The 22054-nt window shown below is 33.6% G+C and overlaps 1 protein-coding gene across 1 annotated transcript in view; it reads left to right on the forward strand.

The window, feature by feature from the left end:
* The window catches only part of LOC149786031 (E3 ubiquitin-protein ligase rnf213-alpha-like), a 451244-nt gene that overhangs the window by 353546 nt on the left and 75644 nt on the right, over positions 1-22054 (forward strand). The window contains exons 77-81 of the mRNA XM_089978103.1: positions 9597-9704; positions 11168-11221; positions 13965-14162; positions 19324-19420; positions 19849-19883. Of these exons, the coding sequence (XP_089834229.1) occupies positions 9597-9704; positions 11168-11221; positions 13965-14162; positions 19324-19420; positions 19849-19883 (492 nt within the window). The remainder of the gene's footprint in view (positions 1-9596; positions 9705-11167; positions 11222-13964; positions 14163-19323; positions 19421-19848; positions 19884-22054) is intronic.

Consider the following 22054-nt stretch of genomic DNA (forward strand, 5'->3'; position numbering starts at 1 on the left):
TTTACATTTTTTAAAACTGTACCTTATGTGCAAGGCATTATCTTTGAATTCTTGTGCGTTCATTTTACAGTTTTTAATACTGTACCGTATTTGGAAGGCATTACCTTCCGAATAATTGTGCAGTTTATTTTTACGTTTTTTTTTCATTTGTTCCTTTAGTTGACACAATATAGCTGGTATTTTGCTGAGGTGTCATAATGAACCAATACATTCAAACATAACTTTAACCAAAGATTTTTTAATGATGTATGGTTGGTCTTAAATAGAAGTGGTGCCAATCTAACATATCCTGTACAGTCACCATGGGCACCATTTGCATAATATTGTTAAAGCTACTCCAGCTAAACAGACAGTCATATCAACATGGTTATTGTCAACAGAGTACTTTTTATGGTGTCTGGTTGGTCATAAATGACAATGATGCCAATCTTACAGGTATGAGACCACTAATTATTTTACATCCAGAGGACCAGTCTGCTGGTGGGTGAATAAAAAACTTAAGTATTAAAATATTTTGAGATATCTGGTAAATGAATTTAATTTTCTTCCATTATACATTTCAAAAACTTCAATCCATGTACTATAGTTGACAACAAAATATTTAGCTTATTTTGATATCATGTATTTAATTTTCAAAAGACAAAATAGTGTATGGACTCGGGGTGTGAGACACTCTGGTTTAGTAGCATGAGGCTCAAAAAAATGCTGCAAAACACATGATTTTCAAGGCTAAAATATTCATAATAGCTGTTTAAGGTAGAGGGATGAACCACAATACACTTCTGCTTCTCACTTTAATGGCATCTCGTGTATAACAGTAAATTTCTTTCTTCAGTGTCAAGGTCACTGATTAATGATTTTAACCCTATTTCTGCACTTTTACCATAGTGCTTTTTATGAGAGGGTACTGAAACTTGGTTGCTTGCAATTTCTGCCCAGTAAATTTACAGCTGTGTTGAAGGTCGTGGTCAGATTTCATGATTGCAAAATTTGATGAACTCATTATGGTATGCTGAGGAAAAACATTTGCTGAATTTGCTTGTAATGACTTTTTTTCAGTAAGAACATTTTCCTGTGAAAATTATGTCCATGTTTGTACATTTTTAATAATAATAATAATAATAATGACCTTATTTAAAGAGGGTAATACAATCAGCTAAGAACAAATCTACCTTGAGCCCTCATACAAAGGAATTTATTTATTTTAGCTGCATCTCTGAAGCCACTGGATATATTGGGTTTCGAAGAAGGAAATAGAGTGGGCATTTCTAATCTCAACTGGAATACTATTCCAGAGCATAGTTCCAGAGTACTGGAAACTTTTTTTAAATAACTCCTTATTTGGTTTGGGAATTTTATACTGTTTGGTAGACATGGATTGCAGGTGGGGAGTATTACCAGGTAGCCTATACTGGAATAGTGATTTTAAATATTCAGGAGCACTATTATTGGATATCCTGTACATTAATTTGGCTTTTCTCAAACAGATTCAGTCTTTAATAGGTAATATTTTTAACTTATCATTTGAATTACCCCATACTATATTACAGTAGTCTAAATAGGGTTGTATGTAACTTTTATAAAATAGTTTTCTGTGCCTTTCACGGAGAAAATGTCTTGTCCTACTGAGAAGCCATAAACTTGAATTGATTTTTTTACTGATATGTTTGATATGTTCAGTCCATGATAGGTTATTATCTACCAGAACACCAAGTAGTCTATCATGACAGACCATTTGCAAATTTTTATCCTTCCATGTCATAGTTATCATTATCAAGATTTGTCCATTTTTGCCATTTTGAGATAAGTAATATTTTAGTTTTACCAGTATTTACCACCATGCCATTGCATGTGCACCTGTTTTCCAGTTTGTTTAGGGCATTCTGTACAGAAATTTCGAGCTCATGCTTTGTGTTTTGGATGTCTGACAATGTTGTGTCATCTGCATAGAGATCTGTAGATGATATTGAGTCTCTTAGTAAAAGTGGTAGGTCATTAATAAATAAAATGAATAGTACTGGACCTAGAATTGAGCCTTGTGGTACTCCATATCTAATTGTTCCAGGTTCAGACAGAACATTATTTATGTAAACATGTTGTGTTCTCTCACTTAAGTAACAAGTAACCATCTAATTGTTCTTTCATCACATTGGTAGAGTTTCAGTTTCTTCAAAAGGATTTCATGATCCCCCATGTCAAAAGCTTTCCTGAAATCTACAAATACAGTTCCTATTATTCTACCTTGGTCAAGTGCTTGAAGCCATTTATCAGTTAGGGAGATCAAGGCAGTCTAACAGGAATGTTTCTGTCTAAAGCCTGATTGATTAGGGTGTAAAAGCAAGTGTTTGGCTAAATATGACATGAATGAGTCATGAACATGTTTTTCAATCAATTTTGACAAGTTTGGTTGTATTGAGATTGGTCGGTAGTTATCAGCATCATCCTTAGAATTCAGATTTGTGAATCGGAGTTACTTTTGCAGTTTTCCATATTTTGGGGACAGATGAGGTTACAATACTTATTTTCCATGGAACTTTATATAGGTCATTGAGAAATTGTTCTTCATTAAAATTTGTGAACGATCTATAAGTGATCGTTTTGTGTGTATTTTTCTTATTTTTCTTGCATTTAACCTTTCTTGTCAAAAAAGTAGGATAGTGGTCACTAAGACCAACATTCAGTACATTAACTCAAGCCACATTGTCTGGCAGGTTGGTATAAATGTGATCAATAAGAGTGCTCGATTTTTCTGTTACCCTTGTGGACTCATTTACCAGCTGGTCTAGGTCTAATGATTCAGTAAATTCCATCCAGTTGTTCCTTGTTTGAATATTGAGAAGGTCCTTATTTATATCTCCGAGTATATATGTTTCTTTCTCCTGTGCTAGAATATTTTTCTTTGTTTCAAAAAGTTATCATTCTGAATTGCTTTGGAGAAAGGTGGCCTATAATTTATGAAACCAGCTAGGACTGATTTTGCATTATTTGGAAATATTTCCACCCAGATACTCTCAATTTCATGTGACTCCAAGTCAGGTCGTCTTTCCGCATTTACATCTTCCCTAATGTATACAAGACCACCACCCCAGCTGTCTCTCTGTCCCTACGTAATGGTTTATTGTAGCCTTGACAGTGAAATAGATCATCATTATGGTTTGCATTTAATTTGGTTTCAGTGAGTCCTAAAACATGAATATTATTTTCCTTGGAAGACAACATTAACTTAATCTGGTCTATTTACAGAGAATTATTTCTAAATCTGTGCCTCATTTTAAATTCATAAATATTTGGAAGAATGTATGATACATTTAGTGAAATAGAGTTTGACAGTAGCTGGTATTGCTATGTTAATGTGCCTGAAACATTTTTCATTATCTTATGGTATCTCATATACTCAGTGCCATTACTTGAAAATTATTTGGAACTTATGTTATATTTTGTGCTTTTAATATCTACAAAGTACCCCAAGATGCTTTATCCTCAAACAGTTCCATTTTGTTATTTTCCAAGAATATAAAAACACATGTCCATAAACAAATAACCTGTGAAATATAAATTTGATGTGAAACACATGTGATTCTGTGAACCATAAATGAAAGCTTCATCTGTAAATTTCACTTCTACAGATCTGTATTGACTTCAGATACAGGCAGGAGAGGGCATGTTAATTTTATTCTGCTTCTGTCTATCTATCTTTCTATCTACTCTATTAGATATATCTTTTCTAATAAGTTTAATTAATGGAACAAGTTTTTAATGTGCAAGGAAAAACGTAAAAAGAAAACACAGCCAGTTATTTATGATATAAGTACAACAATATTTAAAATAAACATGCCAAATCTTATCTTATTTTTTAAACATGATTGTAACATTGTCATAATTCTGGGCAAGGTCAGATCTCCCAAAGGCAGGTTCAGTTTTCAAGTTGAGGTTTCCAGTAAACTTCACTTGGAGCAATTTGGCTTTTATAAAATTTGTTCAACCCTGCCTTCAGTTATGTTCATATGTAAAGACAAATATATCAGACTAGAACATGCCTGCATCCTGTTAGATCCATTTTGCAGTTAACTGTGAAAAAAGCCTATAGACCATGACAGTTAATATGAGACCATTCTCCCATTCATATGACTTCTCCTTCAGTTAGGTAATTTGGTTAACTGTGTAGTATAATGTAGATACAGCTGGGAAACAAGAATTATACAAGAAATTATAAAGGATTTAGTATATACAAAACCAGTATAATATGGACTTTGCACACAAAGTAGTATATGCTCACACACACACACACACACATACACACAGGTAAACATCCAGAGACAGTTTGATATGATTTATACAATCATATACAAATAGGCCTTTCTTCCTGACACCTCACTGATTGCATAAATGTACACTATACAGAGCAGGGGTGCTCAACACCTGGCCCACGGGCCGAATCCAATCCATGAATATGTTCTCACCGGCCCTCAGGACAAATTAAAACAACACAGAAGTCTTGCCTGTGAGCAGTAATTATATTAAAGAAATTAGTGTTTGCGGCCCTTGAGTGGTATTAGAAAATGCAATCTGGCCATTGGCCGAAAAAGGTTGTGCACCCTGATATAGATGGTCTACAGTTGACACAGTTAAAGATCTGTACATTCAGAAGAAGAGGGAGAGAAAGAGAGGAAGGGAGAGGAGAAAGAAGGAGCAGAAGAAGAAGAAGCAAAATGAAATAGGCCTAAATATGGAAATCCAGGACTGAGGAACAGACACAAGAGCAGATATATTTCTAAATGGGGAAAAGTGATATTGCCAAAAGTGGTGTTGCAACTGTGCTGCTATCATTTTACTCCCACTGATGTATTTCAGTATCTCACTCTTAAATAAATAATAATAATACCTATTTCACTGCCCCTACAATCTCTTCTAAATTGGTGTCTGTCACCTAATTTGGTAATGGTGGAAAATGGTTAGCCTCTTCACTGTCAAAGCTTGAAACACTCAACTTCTTGTCTGAGGATTCCATTTTGATATTTGAACATTCATGATTCGCATTCCACAGTGCAAAAATGTATAACTCGGAAATAATCCCTAATCTGTGATTAATTCTGCTAATTAGCATTATTCAGTCCAGTCACTATATATTTCATACTTCTCATTGTCTTGTGTCATTTTGAAAGGCTAAATAACAAAACACACTGTGAAATATATATCCAGTAACCATTGTGAATGTGAATAACTCAACAAACTATGTTATTGTGAAGGTGATTGTAATGTGCTCGAAAATTCTATAATTTGTAACACATAAACTGAATATTTTCAAGTTCTAAATATGTAATAACATCAAAACTCTGGTGTTTAATTTTATTGTTGCTGATTAAACGTTACCTTTGCTATTCATCAGTGATGAACTGAAGCATTAAAATCAATATATGAATGAACTAGATTCTTTTTTCTTCACCTGAAACAGTACACAACCAAGAAAATAAAATGTATCTGTCTTTACACCTGGATTATCTTAATATGACCACTCACCTTCATTACCACAATCCATAGAAATGATTGGTTTCAATATTTGTCTGGATATTCATAATAACATTGTGTACTGTGTTAGATGTGTATTGGTTCAACATTGTGTCATATATTGTTAAATAAATTTTGCTTTACTGCTCTTTTTCATATTTTCACCAAACTGTGCCATAAGAAAACAACCTTGACCTTACAGGATTTCTATAATTCCACAGTATAGTAATGTGTTATATTTCAGACATAACAATTCTTATTTGTAAGTAAAATCTTTTATCACAACATATTTAAACTTTGTTTTCTATGAAATGTGTATTTTCCTTAATTTACGTACCAAATGAATCATGAAAACAGCCTAATGAAGGGGTACTTCCTAGACACAGTAATGTCCATAATTATTAACCTTTGATAGCTTCACTTACACTTCCAGACTGATTTTATAAAGAAAATAATGCAAACATGGCAGATAAAATCTTCACAAAATATATTTAGATATTGTTTTCACCAATTCTGTTCTTAAAATACAAGTTTTTTATTTTCATATTGATGTTTTATGTTTTGAAACAAGCTGGTATATTTGAATCATGAAATGATATCCATTGGGAACTTGTTGAAATCCAGCAGTGATAACAAATGATAACTTGTGGTGAGGGGAGGGTTAGCTTCCACATCTTACATCAGTTTATGTGTAATGCTTTCTTCCTGATAGAGAAGCACAATTGACCATCTTGTCAGACTTGAAACATTCAGTAGAAAAGCTTTCATAAAGAAAGAACATATAGTACTCATCTTTTGTGAGAAATGAAAGCTTATTATGCCACATGGAAGTCTGGCATGATGAATTCTAGAAGCTGCAAAAATCAATTTCAGCAAAACTGCAGAATTTTCTGTTCCTAAAGTATCACCATGGTTATCACTCCCCACCACCACCACAAAGTATAAAACTTTATCTTTTCCATTATAACCGAGTCCACTGCCAATTCTGTCATTTTTCAGAATAAATTCAGTGAAAACAAAGCCTGCTATTTTGGCTATTAGCATAATCTACCCTATTGAACATCAGTTATACTAAGCAGAGTTAAAAAATAGTCTGAAGAAAACAGGTTCAGATTTTTTGGCATCTAAAATTATTTGTATGAACTTGTCCAATTACACAGAATTCTTGGTGACACAAAACTCTGTCTTGATTGTTCTCTTATTCCAGTTGTGGAGAAGAGCAAATATTTAGGACTTATTTTTACTATAAACTAACACATATTTGATACTTAAGGACAAATATAAAGGGGGAAAAAACACTTGGAATTGATATTGACAAAGACAGATTGTGGTGCAGACTAGATGATCTGACTTCAGTTCAGCAGGACTTAGCTCTAAACTTGACTATGGGTAGATTGTGTACAGATCAACTCACAAATTTTACCTGTAGATACTGTATCCTATATACACAATCAGGGATTTGGAATACAGTTACCAGTTATAAAAGTAAACAAGTATTCTGGCATAACACTGTTTCATGTTTGTAAAAATTATGCCAGTGCACCATCAAATGTGGCCACTAAATAGAATTGAAAACCTTTTAAATTAGCTCTCAGAAATTGCTGTTCAGAAATTGACCAAATTTAACAGTAAACTTACTGCCTTGAATGTCTTTCAGATACTGCTCTGCTGTCAAATAATCTTTCTGTTACCACCAACCTTTAAACAATGTTTCCACTTCTCAAAAACCATGTGACAGATATATGAATAAATTTGACAAAAGTAAGATGTTATCCATCCACCAATATGTTAACAATTTTGTTTCCACACAATAACTTGAGTTCACTGTTATCCACAGGTACTAAATTTTTGTGGAAGGCTTGCATTTGGAGTAAGAAAAACCCTATTGATCAAGTACCAAAAGGTCAAGGTCATTGTCAGTTTAAAAAGATGGTGTCTGCACAATAACTTAGTTTCTCCACTATCTAAAGTTTCCAATTTTTTGTGTATGACCAGCACAATGAGTAAGGTAGTCTAGCATATCAATTTTGGAGTCTAAAGATTAAGAAAACGAAATCACTGTGACTGCAAGAAGACCAATGCTTTATTCACAATAACATTTCATCAAATACAGGTTAAACCCATTATAATGCGATGCTCAGGGTCCAAAGAATGACATCATGGTATAAGGAAGATCATGTTAACATTTTTTTAGGAAAACTTCCCCGTAGAAATTATGCATTGAAATTTCAATGTCATCAATTTTAACTAACCTCTTGATCATATAATCTGCAAGGGATACAAATAATTGGCTTTTCTGATAGCATGTATTTTGGATGTTAAAAAGAGAGGTCACCTTAAATTAAAAAATGGGAGCCATAATGCCATCACGCTATAAGTGGAATAGTGTTAAAACAAAGTGCATTATAATGGGTTTTACTTGTACTGGACAAATGTTGGCGGATAGCTTGTAAATGATGTAAAGGAAGAAGCCTATCAATTTTTGGGTCAGAGGTCAAGGTGACTGACTGAAAGAAGAAACATGGTTTCTGCACAAAAGCATTAGTTTTACATCATAGATCAGAGCCAAACTGTGTAGAAAGTTGCACTTGGTGTAAGAAAGAATCTTCTTAGGTCAAGGTCACTGACTGCAGGGAGAAAAACTCTTTCTGCAGAAAAGTTTCAGCTATTGACCATGTAGCTTCACCAATGATCACCTTTGGTAGGAGAGAAACCTACTGACTTTGGGGTCAAAAGTTCTGAGGTCAGCATAACTTTTGCATAATAACCTTAATACCATAACCAAGCTTCTGGAGGGCTTGCACTTGAAATATAGAAGAGGCCTATTAATTGGGGTGGGTGGGGTGGGGGACATGTTAAAGATAAAAGGTCCAGGTCATTGCAGCCTGAAGACAAATTTGTTTTGTTTTAGAATAAATGCCTGAACCAAATTTGGTGGATGGCTTGTACTTAGGGCAATAAAGAAACTTGTAGATTCTGAGATCAAGACATCAAAGATGATCATAATTGTAAGTCTGATAAGAAACATAATGGTTTTTGGACATTCAGTTTGGTTCAAGACTTCATATCATTGCAAGGTTAATGCCATGATATCTCAAGTAATCTCAGTAATCTCTCAAGTCAACCTTACCATACTAATGTCTCCACAGAGGACAATAAACAGGAAGTGGATGCATAGTGTACAGTTCATAGTACTTGAACAAATGATGCCAAACTGCTATCAAATATTGCCATCATTAATTTGTTTTTGTTTTGCGCATGTTGGGTATGATTTTCTCTTGGAACACATTGATGGATATTTCAAGCAAAGGAAAATGGAGCTAAGTGCTTTTTCCAAAGACACCCTGAGGCAAACAAACTTGGCTGTCATGGAAAGGATTCAAACTTGTGACTTTTAGATTATGAATCTGATGCTCTACCAGCAGAACTCCTGCAGGTCCCTACTAAAACTGAAAAAGGTTTACATGCCGTATTCTAAAAATTGCTTAAGAAAGTTTAACCAGATTTGATTGAGTATACTGACTTCAGATATGGGTGAAGATCTAGAAATGGAGTAACCCTCAACAACTGTTTTCATAAACCAATCAACAGAATTTAAATAAATTGTGCTAGGAAGCATCCTGCTAACACAGATTATTTGGTCAGCTGATCTTGGATTTGAACACATATACTAGGTAGACTTCAGCTAGTTAGCAACTTCTTGCTCACTTGGACCTCTTGTTTTGTTCAAATGTTTTGTTGTTTTTGACATGATAGTCCAAATGGTCTAAGCTAGATATTTGAGTGATGTCAAATATTCTGATCCGATCATGTCTGAGTTATCATGACTTTATTTTTTATTGTTCAAAACATTCCTTTTATCAAAATGTAGATGCAAACTATAATGAATTAATACTGGTTATTGAATAAGACTTATTGTATATGGCAAGTGAACACACCTGGATTGTTGCTCTAAAAATGTGACAACTGTTCTAGTTTTGCTGCACTTTATTTCAACTCTTTGCTGCTTGAGCTTATTCCCAAAATGTGGTAAAACATTACTTGATTTCACCAACAAAAAATTTAATTGTTTTAATTTCTTTTGCCAACAGAATACTAAGATGCCAGAGAACAGGATTGAATATCTTATGTGTCTTGCACTGCATAGAGAAATTACAATGTCAAGATTACATGGAGACAAGAGTACAGTTACACCAAAGGTAAAATGTATTAATTTTAACCCTTTTATTAAACATTTGTTTTCTACTTTTATTAGAAGAGTTTTTCTGTATAATTGTTTGATTGAATCAAGATATAATCACCAGACTTCATAGCATTTGTCTTCTTCATCCATGCATTTTCGACAATTTAATGAGATAACTAATGTGTGTATTTATTTGATATCTAATGTACAAAGTGTGTTAATCAAAGACAAATTTAATTATATTTTTACTGGTAAATCTTGTTGATAATATTAATTTTACCTAAATAAAAGATTGATATGTTCAATAAATTGTTTTCAGCTGAGCACTGACTTTATTTGGAATAGATCATGATCTTCAGGACAGTATGGCATAAGATGATATGTGCCATTATTTTCAATCCTGCTGAAGCTCAATATAGCAATGTCCATCCATAGATTAACTTCAGTGTTAAATTTTGTATCTTCACTTCGCATCCACCCTAGCCACGAATGTTGCTGAGGGATGTAGAGACAGCGATATCTGATTGTCAGTCTGTTTATAGAAAAGGTCAGTTCTGCAGCATAACTTCAGTATGCTGCAGTCTTCTCAAGCCTCATGTGGCCTACCCAAGGATAGAGGCAGAAGATAACACATTTTTTTGCTGCTAGGTTCAAGGTCAAGGTCACAGAATTTGAAAATGTGGTTTTCATTTCTGTATAAGTGAGTTTTTCTTGGCTTATTTTTCAACAAACTTCGATGGTATATACACTTGGGCAGCGCCAGATGCCTATTAATTTGCTTTTGTTTGGTTGGGTTTGGTGCTTCACAGCACAGCAACACAGGTAGATTATTTAGTGCCAAGGTAATTGTAGTAAAGTGGTTGGATTTGAACCTACATCGATTTCTCAGCATGCCAACCAACAAGTCACCGTGGCTTCTTAGTGGTTTGAAGATCAAGAGGAGAAGGTCACTGGAGCACATTTTGAGGTTTCTGATCAATAAATCAAGTTTCTAGAGTCTAGTTTTCATCAATCCTCATCAGTTGTCTACACATGTGATGAATGGGATGAATCATCTCCCTGTTGATTCTCAGACCCAAAGGTCAAAGTCACAGGAGCTAAAATTGCTATTTTGGGCACACATGATAAGTCCATTGTCCTCAAGATTCTGACTTTTTTGTTCTTCATAGATCAGTTGCAATTGAGAAAGATAGATCACAATTGATTCTGCAATCTATAGATCAGAGATCAATGTCATTGAACAAATTTTTTTAAAAAGTTGTTAATTTTATATTTGTAATAGTTATGGTTGGTCAGGGGGAGTGGCCATTCTGATGTCGGTTTTCTTTTTTACTTTCCTAAATACAGGGCCCCTCAGCCAATAGGGGATCTCTTGTTTTATTTAGCAATTTTTACACTTGTAGAAAATAAGGCAACCCTGTATTTTCAATTCCATGATGAAGATTTGAAATATTTATGACTTCTTTTTGTTTGTTTTAGGCCATTGAAATGCTTCGTAAATACTGTTCAAAAGCCACTTTCATGAAGAACAAGGTAATTATGTCAATACCTTGTCGATACATTGCTAAAAATTAAAATGTTTATCTCAAGAGTAAAAACTGAGTAAAAGTTTTTTTCAAGAGCGTGTTTACTGAAGTTATCAGAGTCCATCTAAGATGCAATGACATTAGTTCTGTACCCTTACTTATAACATGTTTATATTGATTAGTGCCTACATTATATTTTATTAATATAATGAGTTTGTTTCTGTTGATATTTGTACTGTAAGTGTTTGCACTGATTGTGCTTTAACTGAGATGTATAATATTGGACATAGATGATTGTCAAATAAACCTACTCTTCTTTGATTTGTATATTTAAACACTGGCACTACGCTACGAACAGTTAATTTTGATATCTGTACTTTAGCCATGTGTAAAGTCAACTCATTAGCCTTTTGTTTGCATTGGCAATTACTCTTGGACCATGCATGTGATGGATTTGTCTAACTTAATGCATAGCTAAGGCTATTTCTAGACCATTGACTGACCACATAACTGGAATCTGGTAGCTACCTGGTTATGTGTTAAGTAAGTTTTGGTTTTACTGAGTTCATTTCATTCTGAAAATGAAATTTGAAAAAATAATAATATTAATGACTAATTTTTATCTTCACCTTCTGCAAATACTGAGTGCTCTCCCAACAAAGCTTGCTAAGCTGCCTGCCTTTTAGCAGCCATTTGTAGACTAAACCCCAGAGCATCATAATGGTTACCTGAGTGGGAGCTACTTGAACTAGTGTTGTCAACATTTTTTATATCAGTCTTGTCCCATGCAAACTAAGTAATTTAATAAGAAATACAATTTTAAGCACCAAAGTTTATTTTTGAGTTTGCATCAAACTAAATACAACATGTACTCCATGAAATGTCTTCATTTCTGCAACCAAAGTAGGTGACCACTGTGGAACAGACTTTTTTTTGGGGGCATATCTGTTCATTTCAGCTACTTTTGACTGGAATATTTCTTTAGGAACAAATTGTAACAAGAAGTCCATCTCCCTTGCATTTTCATCAAAGTGAAATGTTGAACCTGAATCTGCTGTAAAATTGTCCACATGTAGTGGTCCACGTGTTCTAACCTTGCAAGATTGTTGAACGCTTCATCCAGATTCAAATAAATCGGAAATGTCAAGTGTCAGAACAAGATTTATGCTAATGGCTGATTCTTCCTCTTGAATCTGACCATTAAAGTCAATGTCATTTGCAATGTCATCACTTTCAAATCCTTCAAAACTGTAATAAGAATCATCTGAATACATGAATGTTACCATTTTGTTTGACTGTCACTACTGACCTCAGTGGAAATTCTCGCTTTTAGGCTGTAAAACTGCTAATAGAACACTATCATCATTTTATATAGGCTAAATATTGTTAAAAAGACACGATGTTTGCAATTTAATTGAATGCAAAGCTTTAATATGAATTGTTTATATGCATTTCTGGGGTTTCCTAACCCTTGACCAGAAATGCATGTATGAGTCAGCAGGAAGAAAGACAGTATTGTACATTGTGTATAAACTAGTTCCACTTTTCATCCATTGAATTAGATTATAATTAAATGCATTTATATTTGTGCTTTTGCTTATTTCTGTTGGATTCTGTTCCAAATTAGTGACCATGAATAATGAAAACTTTTCTTGAGAAAATATTTATTTGGTTTTGGAAATTGGTTAGTTGAAGTCGTTCTTAAATTGGGAGTGTTGCCTTGTTTTCTATAATGAATATGATGAAATAGTTCCTTGAGATATAATGGGGCAATATTGCTTAAAACTTTGTGCACAAATATAGCCTTTCTCAAAAATGTTCATTCACATACTGATATCATTTTAATATTGCATTTGGGATGTTTTCAGCATTATCTAGGATGAGTCTGCAAACTCTTTGTTTGCAAGTGGAATAATTTGAAAAGGTTCTTTCAGAAGTGTTTCCCCAGACAGTATTATAGTAGTCTTGGTATGATTGTATATAGCATTTTGTAATATATTTACATATGTTTAGTTGATAGAGATGGCCTATCTTGCAGATAACCACAGACATTAATCGACTCTATGATATACGTCTTGAGTATGTTCATTCCATTGCATATTGTTGTCAACCATCACCCCAAGGATTTTGTCATCAGCAGCCATTTGCAGACAAATTTCATTCAACTAAAGATTGAAATTGTTATTTTTCAAAAGTTTTCAGAGTCAAGGATTTCAGATAACTGAATATTTTTTAATTAAAAATAATAAAGGAAAAGTTTGGGACCAGATATTTTTGTTCAGTTTCAAGAGGATTTTAGTTTAGTGACGTTTTGGTTTTCACTGTATAATTTTCAGTCCTATTTGTTTTTGACAAAATTCTTTCTCAGTTTTAAAATTGGTTAACAGTAGCTCATTTCTGATTTCACATATGGTATCATGGGGCCTTTTCTATCTGCTCTCATTCTTGATAAGTAAATCCCAAAACTTATTCACATAAAAATTGTTAGATTATGTGTGCATACTATTGGTACTGGGATTATGATCGTCTGTTTAGAAGTTTTCTTGTGAACAAGACTTTTTTTTTTTTTTAAAACGACCTTGTAGAAATTCTATTGTACATTCCTGTCTAGCATGACATAAAATGGTGAGTCACAATTTCATTGATGAGTGTTTTCTAGAAATTCAGGAGGCAACTTAGGAAAATAAAGTTCTGCTATTAATTTGGCCAGATGGTCATGGATTATTAATAAGTATTATTTCCCTTTGCAGAATATAGCACAGAAGGTTCTTAAAGGTACATATGGGCACCAGTCTCCATTCCTGACTGTCACCCCAGGTCTTGACCTTAAACATCAAGGAGTATTGTGTCTACTAGTACACTGTGACCTTGCCCTTAGAAATCTTCATGGCAACAGTACACTTGTGCAGCCATTGGTTAGATTGGCCACGCAGCCTCAAACTATGAGGGTAAGAGTTTTGATAGTTTGGATATTGTTTCACAAACAGTCCATCCCTTTCCATCAACCTAAAAACTATAATACAGTATAAATCTCATGAGATTTCTGTTTGTGTCATTATTAATAAACATAGAATTAACTCACTGTTTGACCATTATTAGAGCACTTATACATATCTAGCTCTAATTTCTGATGTTGTTTTTTCTTTCTCAGACCTTGCAACAAATGTGGAAGGGCATATAATTTTACCGTTTGTCCTTGATTACATTTTGCATTAAGTCAGCTTCTCAAGCAGTGTTAGCCATGGAGTCAAGCAACTTGGTTTGTACATGTATCTTGATGAGAGGAATGATATGTAAAAACTAGGTCCTTATGACCTAAATTTTATGATTAACTGAATTCAGTTTTGTTTTGCATGTATGTCATTTTTTGGTCATTATTGATGAATGTAGTACCAATCACCTCAGTTTTGTATTTAGGTCATTTTCTTGGGCCACATAGGCATTCATTTTGATATGAAGTTACATATTGCTAAATATCGTACCATCTTTACAAATGTTGGTTACTGTGACCTAAATTTCACACTTACCTGATTCTTGGTAAATGTTATGTTTAGAGTCAGCTTTTCATGCATAATGAAGTGCATGATTATATACAAAGATCATTTGTGTTCTACGATCACATTTCTTTTTCTTCTTCATTTTTTTTCATTCTTAGTTCATTCTAAGGAAAAGCAGATATTCAGTTAAACATCCATTGCCAGCTGTGCCTCATATTCTCTTGAAATTCTTTTAGACAGAACTTTAGCTTAGGTCTTCTCTCATCCCCAGCAAGATGTGAGACTTTAAGACTGTCCATGTAATTAAAATTGGCCAAAATGAAGATGATCCTTAAAGTTCTGTAATTCTAATTAAATTACAGTAGAATTTTTTTTAACTTGAGCCCGACTTTTGTACTCAGTTTCCAGAAATTTAGGGTCTCATTGTCGTATTCCTGAATAGAACAAAGTACTGATTGCAGTCCAGATAATATACCCCATACATTATTTATCTCTGCATTGCCTATTGCTTTTAGAAAAATTCTGCTTTGAACTAAAACATTTTATATTGTTCCATAAATAATTTGTATTTAGAACAAGAAATACTTTTCTGTGAAAAGAATGGGCCATTAATATGGCCTTTCAGAAGATGCCTTTCTGTCTATCCCATTTTATTTCTAGACAAAAACTCCCTTAATTATTAATGCACTCAACTTAATTTTCAATACATCTTGATATAGATGAGACCTTGGGAAAGGTTGATGATACATCATTCATTGGAGTTATAGCCCATCATTATTGAATGCATCCACTTTCACTTCTGCACAAGCTATTATTGGATATCATTACATTTTTGTAGGCAGCTTGATGCTTATGTAACTTGGTATTGAACGTCAGTGTTTTAGTTATAATCCCAGATTGTAATACCCACCTGCTTTTGTTTCATTACAATAACTGTCTTCATTATTGGAATTCAATAAAAATTTGGCAGGCAGCTTGATAGTAATGAAGCCTTAGATGAATTTGATTGTCTGTGCTCTGCATCATCATTTGATTATATCCCTTGATTGTGGGACTTGCCAAATTTCATTTCTGTACAGTAACTCCTTTGTTTAAGAATATATTTGAAAGATAATTCAAGGCAGCATGATATTGAAGACACCTTCGTGGAGTTTGGTTATCAATAATATGTATGATCATTTATTGAAGTTATAGCCTTTAATTATAGATCCACCAGATTTCATTTCCAAACAATTACTTTATGATTGTTTTCAAAGAAAATTCTTAGAGTTCTTGATATTGTTAAATCCATGGCAGAGATGGACAATCCACATGGCAGAGGTGTAGATCTGGTTGTTGGACTCATTCTCTTTCTTTTCTGAACAATAACTTTCTTAATTATTGTTACTGGACTTAAACTAAATTTGTATGCAGTTTAATATTATTGAAACCTTAGCTCACAAGTGTTGGTGTCCATAAAATCATATCATGATATACATACGATCAGATTTTTAATACAGTATGATGGTCCTAACTCAATATGAAATATCAAAATGGAAGGTATACGAAGACATGGATATAAGCCGAATACAATTTCATTTTCTTTTTTCTCATACATTACTTTGTAAAGCAACGGATATTATAAATTATTCATTAAAATATTTCTTTTCTTAGGCATTCAAAGCAGTATAAATTGACAACCAGTGTGGCACATGGTCAGATAGTAAAGACGATACACTGTCAAAATGACAATAGATCTAGGAATGTGAAATTAAATTGTGACTGAAAACCTGCTTAAGCAGCCTGCTTCCAAGGACACAGAATACTCTCCATCTATCTTGTTTTCCTGTTAAGTCAGGGTTGGGCAAACTACGGCCCACAGGCCGCATGTGGCCTGCCAAGGGCTTTCATGCGGCCTGCCAAGGGTTTTCATGTGGCCTGCCAAGGGCTTTCATGCGGCCTGCTAAGGGTTTTCATGTGGCCTAGGAACAAGTCATCATTCGCACTGACTCTGTTTATGTTACTCTGTTTATCAAATAAATGTGCTTCTTTTGAAGTTTAAGTTTAAGTTTTCAAATATTAACAACATATTAACAACTGAAAATTAATTATGATGTTATTTAGAAAAACCTTTTGTTTTTGCTATTTCAAATATTAATTATTTTATTTAATGAAAATTGTGGCCCACGACAAGGTGTAAATTTGTGTATGTGGCACTTGCACTGGAAAGTTTGCCCACCTCTGTGTTAAGTGAATGTAAAAAGTATCCAAGAACTGAGGCAAGCTTATAACATTCAGTGAACATGCATTGGAGTGTCATGGTATTTTGACAGCCATGTTCTATTCTGTTTAACAATAAATAACACAGAGCTCAAAATTGTTGGTAGTCTGCTATTAAATTTCCTGTTGGACTAGTCTTGTTCTTTTCATATATTTTAATATCTCAATGGCTAGTAACGTTTCAGTTGTCACCAGTCAGTGTTTATTTACATTATTATATGAAAACTTTGAAAATCTGAATTACCAGTGTCCAGATTCTCTCAGAGTTAATCACATAAATCCCCAAGAGTCAATTCAATTCCTCCCTTAGTTAGAACATATGAGAGTTTTAAAACTCATATTTCAGTATGAGGCTGTATAAAACATTACTGGTTTTGTTAAATATGTAAGGCAAAGTTACATTTCAAAGACTGTTATTCTGAGTTTCATCTGATGTTATTTTATCCCATTTTAGATATTTCAATTTTTATATTGGAGTGTGAGGTCAGAGAACATTGCATATTGAAAAGTTGGAATTCACTGAAACCATGTTGGTATAGAATAGCTGCTGACTACCAGTTAAACAACCTTACATGGAGTCCTACACACATGAAATCAATAGGAAGATGATTTATCTTTTAAGAAATTATGAGTTTAACATTTCTCTTTAATTGATTGACAGACAAGATGAAACTACTGCATTGACAAAATATGATCTGGTTGTCTCCATTCATTTTGATGGTCTCCTGGCAACCTAGTACTAAGTCCACCTATCCATGACATCAGAGGTCCAATAATCACATTATACCAACAAAAATCTCAATTCAGATGTTGTTATGCAAAAATTCAAAAACTGTTCAATAAAAGTGATGTAATGTTTATTTTAAAAAACCCAAAGGCACATAATTTTCAATATGTTTATTGTGAGAAGAGCCATCATAAAACCTGTTGTTGCAGCACCTGGAAAAAACGAGATTCAACATGTAGAGAGCACATGTCAACATGATAATAATATGAAGCTAACAAAAGCAGCATTGATGCATATTCTATGAGTGGTGAATCTGTCCATAAATTAAAGACATAACAAAATGTTATACTTGAAATTGTCCTGTCAATTTCATGCAGATATGGCTCAGTTTAAGGTTGTTTAAGTATGCCTGGTAGTAAGCACCTACCATATGATGACATGATAAGGTTTTGCTGAATACCACCTTTTCAAAAGGCAATCAGCTTTGACCTCACACCACAACATAAATGTCAGAATATCTAAAATGAGGTAAGAAACATCTAAAGGAAATTCAGACTAAAAGACTGTAAACAGTGTTATGAACTTGTTAAACTGCTACTGTAGTGCCATGGTCATCAAAGTTTCTATTATGATTAACCATTCTGTCTTTAAGGGTCATGGAGACAAAAATTTTCTTCAAAAGGTTCATATATCTTGAGAATGTCTACATTGCTATAATGAGAGATTTTAGCTTGTTTTCACTGTAGCACAATGCCTACAGTGCTATAATGGGAGATCTTAGCTTGCTTTCACTGTAGCACAATGCCTACAGTGCTATAATGAGAGATCTTAGCTTGCTTTCACTGTAGCATAATGCCTACAGTGCTATAATGAGAGATCTTAGCTTGCTTTCACTGTAGCACAATACCTACAGTGCTATAATGAGAGATCTAAAGCTTGCTTTCACTGTAGCACAATGGGTACTGCCTTAAATCGTCTGTCGAGTTATGATACGTAACCACCAGTATAAATCAGGTCTTTGTCTTTTCTCTTATTGATTTTTTTTCTCCAGATGATAAGGTGATAAAAAATGTTTACTGAGACATCTTTTTTTTACAGTTAATTTCTGGAGAATCAATTTTTTGTTTTTGTTGTGAAATTGTAGTGAATATTTTGAAGTAACCATGGTGGTTTTCTAAAGCAAGATTTTTCTTCCAAATTATGAATTATGATGATATTTAAGAAATAAAAATGTTGTCAGTCTAGATACATGTCTAATATTTTTGTGGGAAAAACTACCATAGAGAAGACCCAGCATAACTTGCAGATTTCAGGGTGGATCTGAATTTAAATGCTACCATTGGATCACTTAATGCAGTGTGTCCTAATCTACATGTGCTGTTGCTGCACTGTAAAAGATCAAACACCATACAATTCGGCTTTATATTGATGAAACCTCAGCTGAATTAGACTATCCATATTCTTTGTCATCACTAGTGGTGCTGTATCTCATGTTTGTTGAACCCGACATATAACAGGTACATCAGTGTCTGAAATTTGCTTATTATAATCAGGTTACCATTAGTTGCAAGATAGAAGTAAATATAGTTTATAGTTGACTATAAGAGTATCATAAATGTACTCCAGGATGCATTCATGCCCACAATGCCTCAGGATGATGTAGAAGAAATAAAAGAAGTGATTCTGGCTCACAGAGGGGGGAATGATAACCCTACCTTCTATCGTAAGTTGACGAAATATTACTAAATATTTATGAAATAGTTATATTTAACTTTCATGTAAGAGCAGCGTCAGAGCTAGTGAAGTCTTCTAAGAAATTAAGATAACATGCCGTCGGAGTCTTTCATACAATTTCTAAGTTTGTATTCTTACATTGTGTATTAATTAACTAGCGGCATTGGTAGGTAGTAGAATGCGAACATTTTGTAAGCCCATAAGGTGGATGATATAAATCAAATTTAGATAAATGAATATGTTTAGGTTAAAATAGCCAACTTTCTTGCAATGGATTATGGATCTCAAGTAAATAAAAATGTCTTTGTTAATTCTATTTTAAATTTTAGACACTAAATTTTATTTCGTGTTCCCTTACTTTCTTGCTAATCTGTTTGGTTTGGCTACATAAGTGAATTTTCTTGGTTGCAATTTCAGGTTGTCCCAATGGCCACCCATATGTAATCGGAGAAGTAAGTAGTCAGCTTCTGCCCATATCAAATAATTTAGGTCTAAAATTTAGTTTTCGATAAAACTTTTTAAACACTTTGATAATTTTTTTTTAAATTCATTTTTTAATCTACTATTGTGTCTGATAGTTGTAAGCCATGACTGAGGTAACATGCTGGCTGCACAACTCTTTGGTACTGCATTCAATCTCCAATTCAGACTTGCGAATTCAGAGTGGTGTCCAGTCAAATATAGGTGGATTACAGTTTTCTTCTCATCTTAGACTGTCATCTGTACCTTGATTGTTGAGATATGTTGGGCAGCTTTATCACTTACTTAGCACTGGGGGTCATCCATTTAGTATGTACACAAAAATCTGGCAAAGCTTGACCCCTCCCCCTCCCTGTACACATGCATACTTTTTTACACACACCCCACCTGTGTACATACACTTGACGCACACACACCCAGTTCTATAGAATGGCCTATATTTAATCCACACAGAAACCATAAAGGATTAATAATATTAACTTGTTTAATAAAACAGATAGTCCACTGACATTGAATGTATGGCTGCATCAAAGAAATAAGCTGCGTAACTTTAAACAGTTTGTCTAGTTTCCGCTAAAATTCAAATGCAGACTGAACCAGTTGAACAGGTTATGTATTAGACAAATTATCGAGGTTTCACCCCCAACCCCATTTCCTATGCACACATACATTATAAGTAGACCACCCCATACGCGGGCATATGCATTTGGGTTACCCCCTCCCCCTCCATGCGTACATACTAAATGGATGGCCCCTTACATGACATGACCTGAAAAGTATGATTTTGTTTTTACCCTTAAACCCCTCAACATGGCCATGTTTTGAAAAATACAATTTTCAGTAATCTTAGAAAGAAACTAAAATAAGAGGGAGTAGAAAGAGACCTTTCCTGATGACCACAGTATATGACTGTAACTTGTATAAGCAGTAAACAGTGTTGCATTGTGCTTGTTTAAAGTATTCTCTGGGAAGTTTATATAGTTAATTATCAGAGACAATTAAACCAGAAGGCAATATGAGATCAACAAACTCTAATAGTAACTATTGTGCTAGTGTGGTAAGTTATGTGATCACTAAAATTTCACTAGTATTTCATGAAATTTCACTGAAAGTTTTGGTCAAAATATAAGTGAGATTTCACCAAAATTTTTTGTGAGATCTCAGAAAATATCATTAAAATTTTGGTGAGATTTCAAAAAAATTGACCAAAACTTGCACTGAAATTTTTGTGAGATCTCACTAAAATTTCACTGAGCATTTGGCAAGATTTTTTAAAAAAATTGATCAAAACTTTCACTGAAATTTTGCTGAGATCTCACTAAATTATTTTCATAATTTTTTGTCGAAATTTCATTAATTTGCCAGTGAAATTTGACTGAAATAGTAAACATTTCAGAGTTACTATATACAGTATTTTATTGATGTTTCAGTAATTTTTCACAGATATGAAAAGGTTTCAAGTGATATATTGGATATGAATTATACAGCGCTTTATTGACCACTGTAATATTTCAATATAAATTTAGCAGAATTATGCAGCTGTTATAATTATGACACCCACTATCTATGGGAACGTTATACTGCAGACAACTTTTGAATGTACAAACTATGATGCTGTTTTGATTGTTTGAATGAGCCCTTGATTCATAAGCCACCTTGACAAACATTTATGATGATATAATTACTCTGATTTTACTCAAAAATCTAACACAACTAGAATATAAACAATAATATCACGCACGACATTGAAAGATGATTCTACTCATGAGCCATGAAAACGCTGCAAAGATATGACCATGTCTATTCTTGTAATCAAGAATCAACCACTGTATAATTTACTATTTTATATACACTGTAACCATGATAAGTTTATATCTTTTGTTTAAAAATTAATCGGGAATTATTGACTATAGTAAGGAGTAAAATAAAAGAAATTGCTATAGGGAACAAATGTTACTTGGCTTTTAGCAGTTTGGGTTACATAGCTTAGTTCAGTCACATGCAGCTTCCTTCAGGGTGCAGGCTGGATAAGTGATTTTTAAAACCACACCCTGTGATCTAAATAAGTAGATAAAACCTGGTCACATAGGTTGGATCCCACCCGTAGGCCATTGGTTACACATGCCTGTCATAGAGTGTAAGT

Source organism: Sinohyriopsis cumingii, chromosome 12 (assembly GCF_028554795.1).
Source record: "Sinohyriopsis cumingii isolate HCF-2022 chromosome 12, ASM2855479v2, whole genome shotgun sequence".
NCBI lineage: Eukaryota > Metazoa > Mollusca > Bivalvia > Unionida > Unionidae > Sinohyriopsis > Sinohyriopsis cumingii.